Genomic DNA, 21,180 nt, shown 5'->3' on the forward strand with positions numbered 1-21,180 from the left:
CTCAAAAAACAGACATTTTTAAATCTTTCTTTAGCATTGATACATGTCCCCTGGGGCAGGACCCAGGTCCCCAAACACTTTTTATGACAATAACTTGCATATTAACCCTTAAAATTAGCACTTTTGATTTTTCACATTCGTGTCCCATAGACTTTAACGGTGTTCGTGTGTTCGAACAAATTTTTTGTCTCTTCCTGTTTACATCGTGATTAGCTGTGATTGGACAGATCACGTGGTAGAGTCTCTGTCAGAGACTCTTTATCTAGATTGGAGTTGCGGTGTTTCAGACTGACACACCACAAGAACAATCGCCGCCATGCCTGCCCCCAGGGGAGCGCAGCGGCTTGTTATCCTGACCACGTCATATGACGTCCGGTCAGGATAACACAACCACTTTGTTGACGTCAGTTTTCTATATAGCGGGCAGCAAGTGGTTAACCCCATGGACCCCGCAGAAGCATGCAGTTGCAGGGCACTCATTTATTTAAAGGGGCACGATTGACAAGCAGTAGCACCAACCAAAAGAAACAGGGGGTCTAATTCCTGCTGCAGCATGTGTACACCTTTGACTGCTGACAGGTTCCCCCCCCCCCCCCCCCCCCCCCAACTTTACATCTGAACAAGCTTTAATGGTGCTGCTGCTGAATGCAACTAAGGGCTCATTCACTAGTGCAGCAGGCACTGCTACTCCTCTGAATAGTGATTTCAGTGTGTTCAACTGGTGATAAGGAGGTGATATGTTGCCTCCTCACCCACTGATTTAAACCCATGATTGCCGTGCAATGCACGCGATTGCAACACAATAGTACTTCAATTAACTCAGGTGTGAGGAGGTGACTGTGCCCAGTCATATTTGACTTCTCCCATGTTGTTCAGGTAGATCTCCAACTCTTTAAAGTTGCCTACCCCTGCAGTAGTCCCTGCTGAACCGGCCTAGAGTCGATCCTTCTATTTAGATGGCTTTAGGTCTATCGGGTGAAGGTCCTTGTACAGGTTTCCCTTTTCTCACGATGTGTCCTCTTTGACCTTGAAATGCAATTTATAAAGACTTTTTTGCCCTCAAAAGACAAAACTTGATTGTTTATAATGAGCGGCAGCTCTACTTTTTCTCTTGTGTAATGCCACGATACTTCCAAGTAAAGCATATTCATGGTGTCTGCAGCTCAGGGAAGCCCGGAAACGCAGGCTGGACGGAGGTGCAGGGCTGGCATGACTGATGCTAGGTAGCCCCTATAGGGTTAATCCTAGTGAGAAGTTAGAGGGAGGGGTGGAGCTGCAGGAAGGGAAAAGGAGAGGGCGGAGTGTTATAAAAGCAAGGGGAGGAGTCACGGCAGGAAGCGTGGGGTCACAAGGGAGAAGTTGGCCAGCAGTGAGGATGCACAGCACGAGCTCCGGCGGCACGGCGGTATCGCGGGCGGGACGGGTGGGTTTTGGCACACGAGGGGGGCTTTTGCTGGACAGTAATTACCATGGGGGATGTAGCGGAGCTTTTTGAGCGGCTCCGGGCGGCAGCGGGAACACGTGGGGCGGACTGGTTGCAGGAACAGGTGGCGGCCATAACACGTGCAGCGGCGGGGGGGCCAGCAGAGGGGGGGGATGGCACACCACGCGCTCGGCGGTCCAGGCCACCGGAGCGCTTCTCACCTGGCCCCTCCACCAGAGTCCAGCGCCCTACCAGGAGCCCGATAGCGGACCCGCCGCCCCCCCCGCGAAACGGTCTTCAGCGGGGGCTCGGGGGGGGTCCGGGCGGAATCCTATTCGTGGGCGGGACTCGGGGAGCGGGGGCTTGGAGTCAGCAGTCACCACCTCCCCACCGGCGCGGTCAGGGGATGGACGGAGCACGGTCCCCCTTGCGGCCGCGGTGCGGCCGACGCGGGGGGAGGCCCGGCGGGGGAGATCCAGCGACACACCTGCGCGTCCGCTACCAGACGCGGCGGGCAGGTCGGAGCGGAGCGGAAGTGGAGCCCGGAGGGTGGACGGGGACAGGCCTACGGGGCCCGCACGGGGACGCAGTGCGGGCGCCTTGCTCGGCAGGAGGGTCGGTCGGGCCTGCTGCGACGACAGAGCATCGACTAGCACAGCTGCTACACCCCCGGGCTGCTCCACGGCCGGAGGGTCTGCTACGCCTATGCCGTCCGAGGCAGATGCGCGGTCCGAAGGGGAGCTGTCGGGTTCCGAAGAGGACGTCCTGGGTCGAGTGGCAGCGGCTGGAGTTTCCGGAGGGACGGCTGACGGGAGGGGACCCACGCAGCCAGGTAAGGGGCTTCAGTTTCCTTCTTACATTTTACCTGATGCTTTGGGGTGTCTGTCGGGGGGAGGTGGGGGGGGCGCGGCATGGGGCCGCGCGGGGGGGGTGCCGCGGGAGGCGGGCGGTTTGCCCGCCTCAGGCGGGACCCAGGGATCATTGCAGGCGCTGTTGGGGGGTTTACAGGATCTGCTGCAGAGGTTTGCTGCCGGGGCGTCCGCAGGCCCCCCGCAGGTTGCACCTTGGATGGGTGGTCCGGGGGCTGGGTTGGGCTTGAGTACCCTTCCGGGGGACGGGGCGTCCCGTGGGGGTGAGGTAGTACTGGGGCCCGGAGCTGGGGTGTCAGCGTCGCTGGAGGCGGGCTCCCCCTCTGGGGTGCAGGCGCCGGTGTCCGGGAGTGTGGAGGTAAGTTCGCGGCAGGAGGCGGCGGTGGCTGGAGCATCCTCGGTAAGTACGGGGGACGACCTGACGGCAAAGGAGGCCGCGGCTCGGGTGGATGTGGTGCGGCTGGCGGACGCGGCTAGGTGTGAGGTTTATGTCTGTTACGAAGGGCCGTTGGGGGCGCATCTCAAGCAGGAGGTGCGGGAGAAGATCAAAAAGGGTGAGTATGTGGAGATCTTTTCGTTGCTTCCCTTGGAAAAATTCAATTTAGATAGGGTAAAGCCGGATAGCTCCAAAAAAGATGATGAGGAGAAGAGGCGGTACCGGCTGATACCGCGGACTTTCCCCAATTGGCTGCAGGCGTTTGCCATTCTAGCCAGCGTGATTGGCGAAACGGCGCCGGAGCATTGCTCGGCCCTGTTTTGTTACATGGACGCTATCGGGGAGGCGTATAGGGTGTATGGGGGTACGGCTTGGCTGCGTTACGACGAGCAGTTTAGGCAACGGCGGGCGGTGCGGCCTGATATTCGGTGGGACCACAAGGATATCAGCCTTTGGATGCGGATGATGGCGTCTGCGCGGACGCCGTCGCAGTTTTTTCAGGGGGGGGCCGGGGGAACCCCCGCCTCGGGACTTCCGGCCGGGAAAAAAATGGGCGTCTGCTGGCAGTTTAACGAGGGGGCCTGCAAGTTCGGGGGGTTCTGTCGATTTAAACATGAGTGTTCCGGGTGCGGTGGCTCGCACTCCCTCTCCCGTTGTTTTAAAAAGGGCAAGCGCGCCGGGGAACCTGCGTTCAAGGGGAGCAACCCCGGTGAGGGTGGAAAGGATGCGTCCTTTTCTAAATAGGTACCCGGACAAAAGGGCTGCGCGGGTGCTGGGGGAGGGGTTTGCGGTGGGGTTTCGGATTCCGTGTTCGTTAGAAGTTGTTCCGCCGTTGGCTAGGAACTTGAGGTCCGCCCTGCAGCATCCGGGGGTGGTTAGCGAAAAATTGGCTAAGGAGGTTGCCTTGGGTAGGATGAGTGGCCCGTTCGTGGAACAGCCGTTGCCGGTTTTGGTGGTGTCGCCGTTGGGGGTGGTGCCTAAGAAGGAGCCTAACAAGTTCCGGCTTATCCATCATCTGTCCTTCCCAAAGGGGGGTTCCGTGAACGATGCCATCGATCCCGAGGCCTGCACGGTGTCTTACACGTCGTTTGACGCGGCGGTGGGCTGGGTGCGGCGTTACGGTAAGGGGGCCCTTATGGCGAAGTCTGACATCGAAGCGGCTTTTAGGCTGTTGCCGGTGCACCCGGAGAGCTTTTGGCTCTTGGGGTGTTCTTGGCAGGACCGGTTTTACGTGGATCAGTGCTTGCCCATGGGCTGTTCCGTCTCCTGTGCCTTGTTTGAACTGTTTAGTTCATTCTTGGAATGGGTGGTGCGCGACGTGTCGGGCTGGGCGTCGGTGATTCACTACCTGGACGACTTTCTCGTCGTGGGCCCCCCGTCCTCCAATGTGTGTGCGATCCTGTTGGCCACGTTGCAGCACATTGCGGATCGTTTTGGGGTGCCGTTAGCGGCCGACAAAACAGAGGGGCCGGCCACGGTCTTGAGTTTTTTGGGCATTGAAATAGACACCGAGGTGATGGAGTGCCGCTTACCGGAGGACAAAGTCGAGGGACTGAAGCAGGAGCTGAGGGAGTTGGTCGGCGTGCGGAAAGTACAGCTGCGGAAGTTGCAGTCGGTCCTGGGTAAGTTGAATTTTGCTTGCCGGATCATTCCGATGGGGCGGATATTTTGCCGACGGCTGTCGGGGGCTACGGCGGGTGTTCTGGTTCCGACCCACTTCATTCGTTTGACAAGGGACCTTAGGGAGGATTTGAGGATTTGGCAGACTTTTTTGGAGGGCTTCAACGGACGGTCGGTGTGGATGAAGGGACTGGTGAGTAATTTTGACGTGGAGTTAGTGACGGATGCGGCAGGGTCAGCGGGCTATGGGGCCTTTTTCCAGGGGCAATGGAGCGCAGAGGCGTGGCCCCGGTCGTGGGTGGAGGCGGGGTATGCGAAGAACCTGGTGCTGCTGGAATTGTTTCCGGTGGTGCTGGCTATGGAACTGTGGGGGGAGTCGTGCCGGGATCTGAAGATCAGGTTGCACTGTGACAACATGGGCGTGGTGCAGGTGATCAATCGGATGTCGGCGTCTTCACAGCCGGTGATCCGGCTGCTGCGCCACCTGGTGCTGAGGTGTTTGCAAGCGAACATATTTTTGTATGCAGTTCACGTACCGGGGGTGGACAATAACGTGGCTGATGCCTTGTCTCGATTCCAGTGGGAGCGGTTTCGGGCGTTGGCTCCGGAGGCAGCGAGCGAGGGGATCCCCTGCCCGGGGTGGCTCTGGGAGGTTGCGTTGGAATCGCCACGGACTGGATCAGGAGGTCGGTGAGCGGTGCGACATGGGCGGCATACAGTAAGGTGTGGAAGGAATGGTTGGACTTTACACGGCTAGCGGACGCTGAGCTGGGTGGGGGTGGCGATCAGGGGCTGTGGGTTTTGTGCTTTGTAGCTAAGATCATGGAACGCTTGGGGTCGGTGTAATTGCTGGAGCGTAAGCTTGCGGCGCTGGCCTTTTGGTTTAAACTGCGGGGGGAGATTGATCACACAAAAAGTTTTTGGGTCAAGCAGGCGGTTAAGGGGTACAAGAAGGGCAATCCGCGAAGGGATATGAGGAGGCCGGTGACCTTCCAGGTCTTGCAGGTTCTCTGCGAGCGGTTGGGGGAACAGTGCACTTCGGATTATGAGGTGCGGTTGTTCCGAGCGGCTTTTTCGTTGGCGTTTTTTGGGGCTTTTCGGGTGGGGGAGCTGGTCAGTCCGGCAAAGACTGTTGGGGGGGTCTGTTGGGTCAAGATGTGACCCTGGGAGCTGATAGGGTGCGTTTGCGGCTGCGTAGGTCTAAGACGGATCAGACAGGGAATGGGGTGGACATATGGTTGTTTGCACTGCCGGGGTCGGGAGTATGCCCGGTGAGGGTGGTTTCGGAGTTCCTGGGGGTTCGGCCGCAAGGGGTGGGCCCGTTGCTGGTGCATCAAGATGGCACCTTTTTATCTCGCTTTCAGTTTGTGGCGGTGTTTAGGAGGTGTCTGCGGGCCGGGGGTTGGGATTGCTCTCAATTTGCCTCCCACTCCTTCCGCATTGGGGCAGCCACTGAGGCGGCCAGGTGCGGGTTGGACGAGGCTGTGGTCAAGAGGATTGGGCGCTGGGAATCACGGAGGTTTCGGTCGTACGTGCGGCCACACCTGATGTGAACGGAGTTCGGGGTTTGGTTCATGTTGTACAGGTGGTGGGGGGGGGCTGTATGTGTTAAGGGGTCGTGGTCGGGTTTTGCATAGTTGCTTTAGTATTTTGTTTTTTCCTTTCAGATGGAGGTCGCGAACGCCTCGTCTGGATTTTGGGGCACTCCTATGTTTTTTGGGGTGCCAGGAGAGCAGATGTCAGGCCGGAAGGAAGGCAGCTGGGGATTTCCCGGGGGGAGGCAAGCATACGGTGGTTGGGGATCCCCGGGCTTAAATGGGAAAGGGTGGTGCCGGAGTTTCATAGGTACGCCAGACTGGATAGGCCCCCGGATGTGTTGGTGTTGCATGTGGGGGGGAACGACTTGGGGGTCCGGTCCACCAGGGACATCGTTTCGGATGTAAAGAGGGATTTTCTCATGCTCCGGAGGGATTTTCCGAGTATGGTGGTGATCTGGTCGGACATTGTTGCGCGGACCGCATGGCGTATGGCTCGCTCGGTGGTTCGACTCAACAAGGCTAGGATTAAAGTTAATAAGGCCCTGGGGAGGTTTGTGTCCCGGAATGGGGGATTGGTGATACGGCACACGGAGTTGGAGGTGAATGTGGGCATGTACCTCAGGGGGGATGGAGTACACCTCACGGCAGTAGGAACTGACCTTTGGACCCTGGGGGTGCAGGGGGGGATTGAGAGGGCTCTGCGGGTGTGGAGGGGCCCTTAAGGCTAAGGGGGTCAGCCTTGCGGGCGGTGGCGGTGTCTTTGGTCTTTGACGGGGTAAAGGAAATTAGGTGATGGAACGGTGTGGGGGGCTCATAGGTGGTATGTCCCCCTTTTTTGGTGTATCCCAGTGGAAGGGTAGGCTGGGATACGGGTTTGGTGACACTGCGGGAAGGTGGGGGTTGTCTCCGGGCTGTTAAACGGCCGGAGGCCTTGTATGGTACAAAATTTGGTCCCGCAGTGGGTGTGGAAAAGGGTAACGTTAAAATGGAACCGAGGTACCGTCAAAGACCAAACGACTGGGAGTTGTAATTGCTGCTGCAAGATATATATATATATAAGTATGTTCTATTTAACATTAAAGTTATTTATTTTATTTTGGTTAAAGGTTTTGGTTAAAATAAAAGGCTGCTATGGCCAATTTATACTCCAAACTCCGGTGTGGTCTATTTATTGGGAATGGGGGAGGAAAAATGGAACGGTACAGGTATGAGTAGTAAAAGGTAATATTTACGGAAGGGGTAATTACCGAATGCATAGGTCAAGGGAAGCCCGGAAACGCAGGCTGGACGGAGGTGCAGGGCTGGCATGACTGATGCTAGGTAGCCCCTATAGGGTTAATCCTAGTGAGAAGTTAGAGGGAGGGGTGGAGCTGCAGGAAGGGAAAAGGAGAGGGCGGAGTGTTATAAAAGCAAGGGGAGGAGTCACGGCAGGAAGCGTGGGGTCACAAGGGAGAAGTTGCCCGCCCACCCGCCCTTTAGGTTAAGATGCTATGTTTGTTTTCAGGTGGTTGTCGGTTGTCTCATTTTTCTTGCAGGTTCGGTTGTGGAGGTCGTCATAGCAGTGGAAGGCGGTGTCTTTGGTCTTTGACGGGGTAAAGGAAATTAGGTGATGGAACGGTGTGGGGGGCTCATAGGTGGTATGTCCCCCTTTTTTGGTGTATCCCAGTGGAAGGGTAGGCTGGGATACGGGTTTGGTGACACTGCGGGAAGGTGGGGGTTGTCTCCGGGCTGTTAAACGGCCGGAGGCCTTGTATGGTACAAAATTTGGTCCCGCAGTGGGTGTGGAAAAGGGTAACGTTAAAATGGAACCGAGGTACCGTCAAAGACCAAACGACTGGGAGTTGTAATTGCTGCTGCAAGATATATATATATATATAAGTATGTTCTATTTAACATTAAAGTTATTTATTTTATTTTGGTTAAAGGTTTTGGTTAAAATAAAAGGCTGCTATGGCCAATTTATACTCCAAACTCCGGTGTGGTCTATTTATTGGGAATGGGGGAGGAAAAATGGAACGGTACAGGTATGAGTAGTAAAAGGTAATATTTACGGAAGGGGTAATTACCGAATGCATAGGTCATGGTATTTTCTAGGTTCCGGCTACAGATGGGTCAATATTGGTAGGATGCAACAGTTGCTCTATCCACGCTGCATATCTATTTACAAATGCAATAACTAAAATGTTACTTATGTATACATTTCATTGTTTTAAAATGTTGCCAATTAATGTGTTTTAGTGCTGAGATCCAATTTAAAACAGTTCCCGATTTGTTCTTGCCTCTAGCACTAATCACATATAGTACAAAACTTTCTGCAGGGAGCCTCTGCATGCTATAGATAAATAAGAATATTAATACTATATCCAAATTAAAATAAACTGCATTTATATTCAAGCTGCTGTATAAGGGATACACGATAACCTCGACCAATTTGGTTGTTTTGCAGGATGGTTAATCTTTTGTTTGTTTGTGATACACAATAATCATTCCGTTTAAAAAGAAGAAAACTGCTTGTTGATTAAAGTGGTTGTAAAGGCTAAAGATTTTTTACCTTACAGTGATTGTAAAGGTAATTTTTATTTTTTTTAAAATAACAAACATGTCATACTCACCTCCACTGTGCAGCTCGTTTTGCACAGAGTGCCCCCGAACTTGCTCTTCTGGGGTCCCCCTGGCGGCTCTCGCGGTTCCACCCCACATCTGATAACCCCCTCGGGGAAGCACTTACTTTGCGGGCGCGCTCCCGAGTCTAGCAATCGGCATCCATAGAGGGGGCGAATGCAGGACTCGCCCCCGTCGCTCGCGTCATTGGATTTGATTGACAGCAGCGGGAGCCAATGGCTGCGCTGCTATCAATCTATCCAATTAAGAGCTGTGAACCCCCAGGCAGAGAGACAGCGTGTCCCTGTGGGCCAAGTTCGAGGGTTCAGGTAAGTAAAACAGGGGGCTGGGGGGCCGGTCACCGACAGGTGTTTTTTCACCCTAATGCATAGGATGCATTAAAGTGGTTGTATACTCTTTTTTGTAACTTTAACCTACAGGAAAGCCTATAATAAGGCTTACCTGTAGGTAAAAAAAATATCTCCTAAACCTGTACGGTTTAGGAGATATTCCCCTCGGTATGCGCCGCTGACTGCAGCGGCGCATGCGCACGAGGGGATTCTCGGCCTGAAAATCCCGCAGTGGCCGGCGGCCGGAAAGAAATCTCCCGCGCGCATGCGTGGGAGTGACGATGTCGCGGCTCCGGCCACTCACAGCGCCGGAGCCGCGATACCCGGAAGAAACGCCGAGGGAGCATGTTAGCTCCCTCGGCGTGGATCGTGCCAGATGTCGGGGCCTCGTTCTAAGGTAAGTATTTCATAATGAGCTAGTATGCGGTGCATACTAGCTCATTATGCCTTTTGCTTTGCAGGTGTTAAAAAAAATAAAAAAAAATAGCGGGTTTACTACCACTTTAAGGTGAAAAAACACAAAGGTTTACAATCACTTTAAAGTGGATGTAAACCCGATTCATGAAATTTGAGCTGGACACATATATTGCCAGTGTTTTCTGATCTTTCTTCAAAGCACTATGTCCCGTGGCTTTCTTCTGCTCCGTTCTTCTGTTATCAGCCTGATAACTTCTGACAAGTTCTCCAACATATGTGACAAAACCAGCCTGAAATTTATGTCGGGGTGGGTGCTATAAATAGATTAGCAGAAAGCTGCTCTACTCACAGCACAGCTCTAAAAGTCTCTGCCTATGTGGAGTGGGGTGTGTGCCTTTCCTCCAATCAGTCCCCCAGGGTAATCCAACACTACACTGCTACTGCTGAATGAGGAAGTGAAAATTCTAACACAATGTGCACTTTTTAAAAAGTATATAAATTTGAAGACAGCAGATATACATGTAAAATTTATGTAGGAGGATTTGTTTTATCTCTGTGTATCATCTGATGCTGTTCACTTTGGGTATATGTGAGGGTTTACATCCACTTAATGCGTTCTCAGTCCCCCCCCCCCCCCCCGCCACCTAAATACTTACCTGAGCCCAATCTCCATCCAGCTCTGTGCCCAAGAGCAACGGTCTTCTGTCTCTCCCTTCTCACTGGACTCAATGGATGGAATCATGGTTGTTTCGGCAGGGACTAGTCAAGATTCAATCCATCTAAAGGCAGGCTAATTGTACTCAAGTCAATCCATCGATCGACTTGGATACAACCAGCATGTCATATTTTTAGCATGCCATTATTGCCAGCAGCTGCTAACAGTAACCACTGTGTTCTGACAGCTCCCCGTGCCCCCCCCCCCCCCCCCCCACTGGGAGAACACAGTAGCACTGCAGGAGGGATACCTCAATCAACACTGACTGTGTTGAAGGGAGAATCAAGCTATTTTCTTACCTGCAACCCATGGTTACAGGAGAGAAAATCACATTATCTATGCCCTGCTTAAAACTTTGGCTAGAGATACACATAATGTGTTCGTTTTCAGTTATTTTAAATCTCATTCAGCCTTTTTCAGAATAATACTATAGATATTAAAGGGCCTTGTTCAGACTTTTCCTTTGATGATGTGACAACTGACAGGAAGCGACTAAAGTAGATCAGTATGTGAGCAGTACAAAACATATTACAGCAGCACCCTCTTGAATTTAAACACATTAGGGTGTACCCCCCAAATATGTTTTTTGCAGTATGTGAGCAGGACTTATCTCATCATGGGGACACCCTCGCTAATGCCCGGGAACAGAGGTACTGGGGTCGTGGTCATGCAAACATCAGCATTAAGGCGGCACCCCAACTTAGAAGTGAGCTGTTTGCCTTGCACAGTTCCACTTTGTATGCTGGGAACTTTACTGTTAAGCACTTGTCCCATGTAAACTACAAAGCCTGTGTCCTGCTTCACCAGCACAGCCATGATTGCCACCTCACTCCCATTGACAATGTGAGAATACCGACATTCAGACAGCACAGACCTCTGTTGCTACAGAGCTTTAAAACTTTGTTGGATCCACTTCTCTTTCTCCTTCCGTACCTCCAGGCTAGGTCTATAGGTTCCCTGTGCCATGATGTTGGTCCTGGGTAAGGGATACCGGTCGCTAGGGAGGGGGTCAAGCTCATCAACCCCCTCACTACCAGGGTTACCATCTCTAATGCCATGGCACTAACCTTTTGCTGGCTGCTATAGCATTCCACACCACTCAACTGACTACCCATGACAACAGTGATATGGCTGCATCTCCTGCCAACTCTTCTGCACAGTTAACCTTTTGTGGTGGCCATCTTTCTTCATCCCCCTTTTTAGCACAAGCTCTGTCCTTTTGATACGCTCTTACATGCACCCCTTGTAGGAACCTAAGACCAGACGTTAAGTAAGTTTGAAACCTTTTACTTGAGCTTTTTGCAAAGTCCGTATCTGACTTTTGTCCCTCCAACTGGGTACCTCAAAAGGGAGGTCATGTGCTCAGAACAGCTTCATGTGGTGCAGAACTCCTTCCTCTTTATTCCCTTGTGGAAGGAAAGCCCTGAGAGCCTGTCTCACCTTGTATTTACATCTGACCACCCATAGTGGAAAGCAGGCTATATCCATGTCTGCTCTGCATAAGCAGGGTTCAGTGGACAGATCCCTCGCTGAGCAGGCGGATCTGCTGGCAGAGACCGCCCATGTGAAAGAAGCCACATGTGGCTTGTGCTTACATAACCAACTAATTGGCCTTACATGGAAAGATGTTGTTCAATCCTACAGCTTTTGTTTATGGTTTAGCTTATCATATTAGAAGTTGTGTTGTAGGTGATCAGACAAGGTTCACATTTTTCTATGGTTTCCTTTTCATGGAAATTTTTGTATGACTTTCTTTTCATCTTTGCTGATATGGCAGTGATGAGCAGAAATAACCTGTGCCTTGTGGGCTGTTATGCTATAAGGGGGATTAGGATATCTTGAATGAAGATGGATTGTCTAACATTCTAACATTCACTTTTATGCCCCATACACACGGTCGGACATTCCGAAAACAAAATCCATCTGATTTTTTCTGACTGATTTTGGCTGAAACTTGTCTTGGATACAGACGGTCGCACAAAGTTGTCGGAAAATCCGATCGTTCAGAACGAGATGACATACAAAATGTATGAAGGGATTACGTAGAGGCCAGTAGCCAATAGCTTTCCTCTACAAATTTTTTCTGAGCATGCATGGTACTTTGTGTGTCGGAATTCACTATACACGATCGGATTTTGTTGCTGGAATATTTAGATCCAGCTCTCAAACTTTTTCGGTCAGAAATATCCGACAGAAAAACTCAGATAGCGCCCACACACGATCGATTTTTCCGACAACATAATCCGATCTGACTTTTTCCATCGGAATTTCCGACCATGTGTATGGGGCATAATTGTAAGTGTACACTTCATAATATGAACACATGCTTTCTATTAGAGCCATTTTAGGTAAATCCATGGTGGATTATGGTATAGAGAATCTAAAATGCATTATCAACAACCATGAGGGCTACAAAGTAAAAACTCCTGATCCTCACTCTTGTATCTGTGCCTAATGACTGTTCTTATCTTTTTAATTGGGTATAAATTATAATCTGGGTGCTTGCTTCATTGTCACTTTCATCTTAAAACAATTATTTATCCCTTGTTAATGGTGCATTAAATACTTTAGTAACACATAAAGACTTAATCTTTCAGCTGTAATCATGACATCATTTCCAAACCAACGTAATGTGGTTCTTCTCTTCTCTGGCAGAATGTGGCACTCAATTATGAAAACCACATGATGGACTATTAGAAAGATTTTTTCACCTTTAACTATGAAGTACAAGCTTATAAAAAGGGGGAAAAAAGGGGGGAAGGGAACTTGGTGGGACTTTATATGAAACGTATGTGAATATGTATCCATCCCTGCTTCAGTAGAAAGAAAAGAGAACTAAGGTGGGACTTTATAGAATGCGGCCACCAGCGGGGACATCGCAGGCTTCGTTTTCAGGTAAGTGCACCATAATGGGCTAGTATACATCGTACTAGTCCATTATGCTTTTACTTTGCAGGGGAAAAATGAGAAAGTAAAACCCATCAGGGTTGCCTTCCTTTTTAACTAATCTTCAAGCTTAAATTGTGCATTTTATTGTGTGCAAAAAAAGAGGAAAAAAAATTACTCTGGTAGATAGGTAGTTAAAGTGGATGTAAACCGCAAAAATTATTTTTTGTCTGGCACAATATAGAGTATGGGATTTCAGATCAGCTGCGCCCAGTCTTGCCACAAACAGTTAATCCAGCTCTGACCAATCCTCATATCTTTTTTCGGTGAAATAAAACGGACAAACTTTGAAATCTTTGTCCATTCTTCCCCCTTGCTGTGATTGACAGGTGATTTACATATCTCGTGCACTAGCCCAAGTCATGCATTATTTTTTAATTCCATCCCCCACTCCTTTCTTCAGCAGCTCTACAAGGATTGGCTGTTCCACACCTCATGATTTGGCATGCTGAAGTCATGTGGGAACTTTTCTGGGTTTTGACTGGATGTTAGAGATCATAGCAAAAGTTCAGTGTAAGAAATACACAGGAGAAAATGCATGTTGATAAGGGGAGTGTAGAGGTGGGCGGGGAGTCTACTGACATCACGACTCCACCCATTGAGCCCTGGAAAACAGACCCACCCACAGTTTTTCGGGTCTCATAGCAGACAGAGAGGAGACATTTGACAGATAAGTATATGTATATCCTTCTAGATAACCAATATTGCAGTAGTTTAGAAAGGATGAGAGTGGGTTTACATCCACTTTAAGCTAGATTTTTACAAAAGATTTTAAAACGGAAGTAAACCCATTCATAAAACAGTGCCGGGCTTGTGCCGGAAATGTAACACTCCCATTGGTTGTGCTCTCAACCAAACTGTCAAACCATCCAATGGCTGGTGTCATAACTGTTCACATGTGCAGCATCATGGCAGTTGCAGATAAAACAGAGGCAAAGATGGCAGCTTCCTTGGCTGAAAACAATAGGAGGGTTACACTTTAACCCACCACTGTCTATGGATCTTTGCCGATCATTTTGACATGCAATTTTCACCGATGGTAACCTTAGCTTCTATATAATTCTATTCTTCTCTTTCTCTAGTCCAGGTTTATGACAAGCTCATTATATAATAACTCCAATTTCTAGAAGTAGCAGTGTATGTCATGCAAACATATTGTTTAATTTTGAAATATTGTTCTGTAAATCGCACTTATTACCTGTAAAAATTGAAGACAACAAATATTCTTGAAATATAATTTCCTCGGAATGATGAAGCCATTACTCTGTGACAGGTTCAGAAATATTTATTGAGAAGAAGTTGAGGACAAGAAGACGCTGTCAACAGCCCAAAACTCTGAACAGCCCTGAGGACAGCATGTACTATAACCACATTAATGTGAGTCCAATCCAGCTGTGGAGAAATGAAGAAATATGTGTCTTTGCGGCAGATGTACTTATTTCCTATAAATGGAAAAATGAATTACGTTTCTATAGCTACACCTTTTTACTACACATTGTTCTATAAGATCCTATTTATTAATTGCCCGGTTTTATTAAAACTGAACTCCAGCTAAATAGTTATCTACCAAGTTGAAGTGCATAATGGTGGGAATTTACTAAAGAAAGATAGAAGCTGATAGGTTGCCCCAAATTTCTGGCTGTTCCGGGCTTAGTAAATTCCCCCCTATGTGTTATGATATATGATAGCAGAATTACTTTTCATTTTGTCCAGTCAGTTCTGCATTTTACACAAACCTGCCAGACAGCTTAGCCAGGTTAGTATTCTGACTTTTTTCTACTGTAGTTACCAGTAAAAGTTGTTTATCCACCTGCTCCAAGCCTGCAATTGGGCAGTGATAGAGCAACAGCAGGCTGATGAGCTCATAATTATTATTATTATTCACAATTTATATAGTGCCAACAGTTTGCTCAGCGCTTTACAGTATAAAGGGAGACAGTTCAGTTACAATACAATAAAATACAAGACCGTTAAGACGGTCCCACGCACAAGAGCTTACAATCTAAGGCTGGATTCACACTTATGCATTTTTAGTGCTTTTTGCATTTTGCAGATTTGCACTACAGAACGTGTTCCATAGGAAACCATGTTTGATCAACTGTGGTGCAAATCTGCAAAATGCAGAAAGCGCTAAAAATGCATAGGTGTGAATCCAGCCTAATAGGGTGGGGCAAGTGCTACAAAAGTTAATAAATCCTTCCGCTTTAGGCCGCGTACACACGCGCGGACTGTTCGCCCAACTTTGTCCGTCCAACAGTTTCGGCAAACAGTCCGCTCAAACTTAGCATGGACGGACATGGCCACACACGACGGACGAACAGTTTGCTGAAACCGTGCGCGATGACGTGAACGGCACGTACGACGGGACGAAAAATACGACGTCCTATACACTGCATTATAGCTTTCGGCGTGAAAATCCTTTCTGAGCATGCGCGCAACTTTGTTTGACGAACAAGCCTACACACGAGCGGACTGTTCGCTGAAACAAGGTTTCAGCGGACAGTTTTACGGAATTTCCGAAAAACCTTGTCCGTCCAACTGTCCGCTGAAACTGTCCGCTGAAAGCCCACACACGAGCGGACTGTCCGCCCAAACACTGTTCAGCGGACAAAGTTGGACGAACAGTCCGCCCGTGTGTACGCGGCCTAAGTGCTGTACACACAGGCCAAATATCAGGCAGCGTTGGCTGGTTCAATAGAAACCAGATAACATTTGGCCTGTGTGTATGTCAGCCAGTCCGACAGAGGACTGGGCATAACAAAAAAAGGTTTGCGGTCTGCCGATCGGCCTCTGATCAGAGCTGGCAGCCAATGGCTGAGAGCACTGACCAATATGTTCTGGTGGGGAGGGGGGCAGCCCCCCTGTCAGAACACAATAGCTCAGTGGGGGAGATCGCTGTACTAACATTGCATAGTTAGTATAGCGGCTCATACCAAGCTCTTCAATATTTTTTCGCTCAGCCCGCTGAGTTGAACAAAAAAAAATGAATAGTGTGTACCAGGCTTAACTCTTCCCTCTTGTGTCAACGTGCATGCAGTAGAACCTGATTGGCTACTAGTTTGGATCCAACCTGTCCCAGTCTGATCAAAGTGATTATAGCAGACTGATTTAGATACTTACCCTAGTTATACATTTATAACTACATTAATTGGTGATTTTAATATCAGCCTGAAGGTCAGATGTAAAAAAAAAAATAAGAACCTCCCCAAACAAGTTGCCATAATGACTAAGCATGGATGAGGAGAAGCACATCATAGAGCTTGAACTGGCAGTTTCTGAACAGCTCAACCGACAATACAGCTCCATTAAACAAGCAGATTCAGCAGCGGTTGAACTTTTTTCCTTTCCCAAAATATTTATGTTGTACAAAAGGTACCCAAAGGTGTCCAATCCTACATTATTATGAATTTGTGGCCATGCTTTGGACATTTAAGTACTTACATATTTCTAACAATGAGCTTTAAAGTGGTTGTAAACCCTTACAAACCACTTTGACCTACAGGTAAGCCTAGATTAAGGCTTACCTGTAGGTCCAAGAAATATCTCCTAAACCTATACGGTTTAGGAGATATTTACCTGAAGACAGCCACCGCTGTCTACGACGCATGCACCGTAGACAGCGGCGCGCAGGCGCACTGAGTAACCCGCAGGTCATGGCGATATGCCGCGAGTGCCGGCTCCCGTGCGCATGCGCGGGAGTGACGTCATCGCTGCTCCGGCGAATCACAGCGCCGGAGCAGCGAGACCCACGGAGACCCACCAAGAAGATGGACGCTCGGAACTACAGGGGACAGCGGTGACTTCGCTGGCTCCTGTGTCAGGTAAGTGACACATAATGGACTACTATGCGATGCATAGTAGTCCATTATGCTTTACCTTTGCAGGGAATCAAAGAGGAAGTAAACCCATCAGGGTTTACTTCCTCTTTAAAACAAGTCCTCACTGACCTCTGCGCCTGCAGGCACCGTGGAGCAGTTAATTCTCAAGTTTCCCAGCAGAAGTACTCAAGTTTTTTAAAGTGGTTGTTAACCCGCTATATGATGATCCTGCCATCCAATCTGTTATATAACACTATGTGCCCCTGTGCCTGTGCTGTATTTAAAAAAATGCTCATTATACCGTATATCAGAGCGGCTCCAGGCGCTCACGTGACTCCTCGGCTATCTCCTCTGCCCAGCTGACAGCTATAGTGTGCAGGACCGGGCACTGCTGCTGATGTCACCAGGGAAGGGTGAGATCCAGGAGTCACGTGAGCGCCGTGAGATGCTCTGATATACGGTATAATTGCCATCTTTTTATATACAGCACAGACACAGGGACACATAGGGGTTGATTTACTAAAGGCAAATCCGCTGTGCACTACAAGTGCACTACAAGTGCACTTGAAAGTGCACTTGGAAATGCAGTCGCTGTAGATCTGAGGGGAAGATATGAAAAGAGGGGACACGCTGCTGATTTTATCATCCAATCATGTGCAAGCTAAAATGCTGTTTTTGTTTTTCCTTGCATCTCCCCATCAGATCCACAGTGACTACACTTCTAATTGCACTTTCAACTATACTTGCAGTGCACTTGTAGTGCAAAGTGGATTTGTCTTTAGTAAATAAACTCCAGTACGTTATATAACAGAAGGGATGGCATGCTTCTACAATAGATATGATAGCAGCAGAAGGGGAGGATCGTGGAGTGGACAGACCTAAGAGGCAGGGAGGGGAGGGGGAGAAGGACACAGGAGAGCAGACAGGAGAGCTGCTGAAGACAGAGGCACGTAAACTGACCACAGTGTCAGGGCTTACAAGCCATGATACATCGTGGTCAGTTTACAGGGGGGAGGGCATAACTAGGCAGGATCAGACAGGTTTTTTAGGCGATGAAGGGGGCCAAGTTACACAGCACTGTGCTGTATAACATGCTTTAAAGTGTAACTCCATTTTGTTGAGGAAAAAACATTTCCCTCTGGGTGATCTATGTACATTGAAAGGATTCTTACCTTTTGTTATTCTGAAGAAATCCATGTGTGTTTGTCTGTGTCTCTTGGCCAAATGAGTTAATGGGAGTGGTTTTATAATTATCAGTCAGCTGTGGCAGCTGCAGAGCACTAATGAGGAAAGCTGCTGGGCCTGCATCCCTTTAGATGTGTTCCTATTCAAAATCTACTCAAAAATGATATTTTTGTTGCAGGGGATGCCTGAAATCTGACTTACATCTTAGGCAGACTTCTGGGAAAATCAGTGAGCCAATCACACAAGCAGGAAATTATGTTTCTGGGGATTGGTCAGAACACATTACACAGTATAGAACAACTCCATGTAGCCATATTGCTTTGCATTTATAGAAAATTACAGTGGCTGCAGATTGAAAATTCAACATTCAATTACAATATGACTTGTATCGCAATTGTATGCGGTATATTATTTTTTCTTTATTTGCTATTTTTTTCCCCACGAAAGTGGAGTTACCCTTTAAGGGAACAAAATCCATTTTTTTTTTTTTTTTTAGGATGACAAACACTATAAATTGTTTGCTCAGCTTTAGCAGCTCAGCTCACCTTGCTTCCATCTACCAACAGTGACTCAGCAGCCTCCCTTCTAATCTTGAATGTAAACACAGAGCAGGTTTTCTGGGAAGGGGGCAGTATTAAGATCAAATTCTAAAATGGTATGTATAGCAGATTACCAATCCTTAGATGTGATGGCTGCATTACTTTTTTTTTTGGGGGGGGGGGGGGTTTCCTTTATTATCACCTGGCAATCATGCCAATAAGTCTGCTATTTCTCAGCATCCTTAGCACTTGACCTCCAGAAGGTTTTACGGGGATGACCAGGCAATGTTTTGCGATTTTGTTACTTTAACTGACAATTGCGCGGTCGTGTGACACTGTAGCCTTTTTTCCTCCACAAATAGAGCTTTCTTTTGATGGTATTTGATTACCTCTGTGGTTTTTATTTTTTGTGCTATAAACAAAAGAAGACCGACAATTTAAAAAAATAAAATAAACAATATTTTTTACTTCCTGCTAAAAAAACACATCCAGTAAAATGTCAAAAATCTAATTTCCTCATAAATGTAGGCCAAAATGTATTCTGCCACATATTTTTGATAAAAAATCCCAAAAAGTGTATGTTGATTGGTTTGCGCAAAGGTTATAGAGTCCAAAAACAATGGGATATGTTTATGGAATTTATATTTATCTATTTATACTAGTAATGGCGGCAATCAGTGACTTTTAGTGGGACTGCGATATTGCGGCTGACAAATCGGACACCTAACTGACACTTTTGACACTTTTTTGGGAACCAGTGACACTAATACAGAGATCAGTGTTAAAAATATACATTGCCACTGTACTAATGACACTAGCAGGGAAGGGGTTATCAGGGGTGATCAAGGGGTTAAATGTGTGGCCAACATGTGTTATGCCCCATACACACGGTCAGATTTTCCGATGGAAAATGTGCGATTGGATCATGTTGTCGGAAAATCAGATCGTGCGTGGGCTCCACCGGACTTTTTCCATCGGATTTTCAGACGCACAAAGTTTGAGAGCAGGATCTAAAATTTTCCGATAACAAAATCTGATTGTTTAAATTCCGATCGTGTGTAGACAATTCCGACGGACAAAGTGGCAGGCATGCTCAGAATAGACTAGGAGACGAAAGCTATTGGCTACTGGCCTCTTTATAGTCCCGTCTTACGTGTTATACGTCACCGCGTTCTAAATGATCGGATTTTCCGTCAACTTTGTGCGACCGTGTGTATGCAAGACAGGTTTGGGCCAAAATCCGTCAGAAAAATCTGACGGATTTTGTTGTCGGAATGTCGGACCGTGTGTATGGAGCATTACTGTGTGCTGTGAGTGTGAAGTTTTTACTAAGCAATGTGCTTTACAGGAAGAAAAAAACAGCACATTGCTGCTATCAGAAGAGAGCCCTGTGATTGTTAACCTACACAGGACTCTCTTTGGTAATGTCCGGAGCTGATTGTCAGGTGTCTGCAACCAATCAGCGGACGGCACCCGTCTGGTTCATGCTGTAGCCAATCGCAGCACAGCCAGGGCTGTGTGAGCACAGAAGAGCTCCATCTTGCCTCCGTATATGTACAGTATACAGTCGGCAAGCAGTTTAATAGACCAAGCTGCCCAGCAAAAGTGGCAGCTAGAGGGTTGGGACAAACCATTTACCACTGACAGGGGTGCTTACTATGTTCAGTTTTTTTCACTTTTGTAAAGCTTTTATCGCAGAAGAAAAATAAAACTGTTTCTGTAACTGCTTACAAATTTTTAGCTGGAGCTGCTAGTCACTACCTTCTCCCTTCTCTCCAAATTGACAATGCTGCTGTCCCCATGGCTCCTCCTCCATCCAGAGTGGAGAAACCCAAAGATAGGAAGTGTGTTACTGGCCAATCATCAGGTAAAAATAAAGAAATAAAAGCCTAAAAAATGAAAACGAATGCATCCATTATATTTAAAGGATAACTCCACTTTCATGGGGAAAAAAATTGCAAATAAATAAAATAAAACAATAATAATATAGCATATACAATTGCAACTCAAGTCATATTGTAATTGAATGTTATTAAAAATGTCCTTTTCAATCTGCAGCTGTGTCATCTTCTGCAAAATGCAATGCAACATGGCTTCCTGGAGGTGTTCTGTACTCAGAATGTGTACAGAATTCTTCTCAGAAACATCATTTCCTACGTTTGTGTGATTGGCTCACTGATTTTCCCAGAAGTCTGCCTAAGATACAAATCAGATATTTGGCATCCCCTGCAAGAAAAAAATTCAATTTTTGCTGAGATAGTCTTAATAGGAAATCACTTTAAAAGGATGCAGACCCAGCAGCTTTCCTCATTAGAGCCCTGCAGGTGCAGCAGCTGATTGATAATTCTGAAACCACTTGCATTACATTCACTTGGACACAGACAAACACACAGGGATTTCTTCAGAATAACAAAAGGTGGGAATCTCCAAAAAGTTTGGTAATATCCTTTTAATGTGCATAGACCACCCAGAGGAGAGTGTTTTTTTTTTTTTTTAATAAGAGTGGAGCTACTCTTTATGGATTAGTAAACTGCAATATATTTGATTATGTTTTTGAAGTTTAATAATGCATTAAACATAAAGATTGAATTGCTTCTGCTGTGAATTTAGGATTAATTGCTCCCACATACTGTACTTTGTTTAGCTTAAGAATCCTTGAATAGTGTGGTACAGCTATCAATGTTGCCACATAGCAAGACAGTGCAGCGATAGAGGAGTGGGAA

The 21,180-nt window shown here is 47.8% G+C and overlaps 1 protein-coding gene across 1 annotated transcript in view; it reads left to right on the plus strand.

Moving 5' to 3' along the window:
• Positions 1–21,180, plus strand: part of MYO3B (myosin IIIB) — a 583,926-nt gene that overhangs the window by 481,604 nt on the left and 81,142 nt on the right. The window contains exon 32 of the mRNA XM_077447966.1: positions 14,189–14,292. Coding sequence (XP_077304092.1) covers positions 14,189–14,292 — 104 coding nt within the window. The remainder of the gene's footprint in view (positions 1–14,188; positions 14,293–21,180) is intronic.

The sequence above is a fragment of the Lithobates pipiens genome, unplaced genomic scaffold (assembly GCF_037356315.1).
Source record: "Lithobates pipiens isolate NorthernLeopardFrog02 unplaced genomic scaffold, aLitPip1_a1.2 Scaffold_22, whole genome shotgun sequence".
NCBI lineage: Eukaryota > Metazoa > Chordata > Amphibia > Anura > Ranidae > Lithobates > Lithobates pipiens.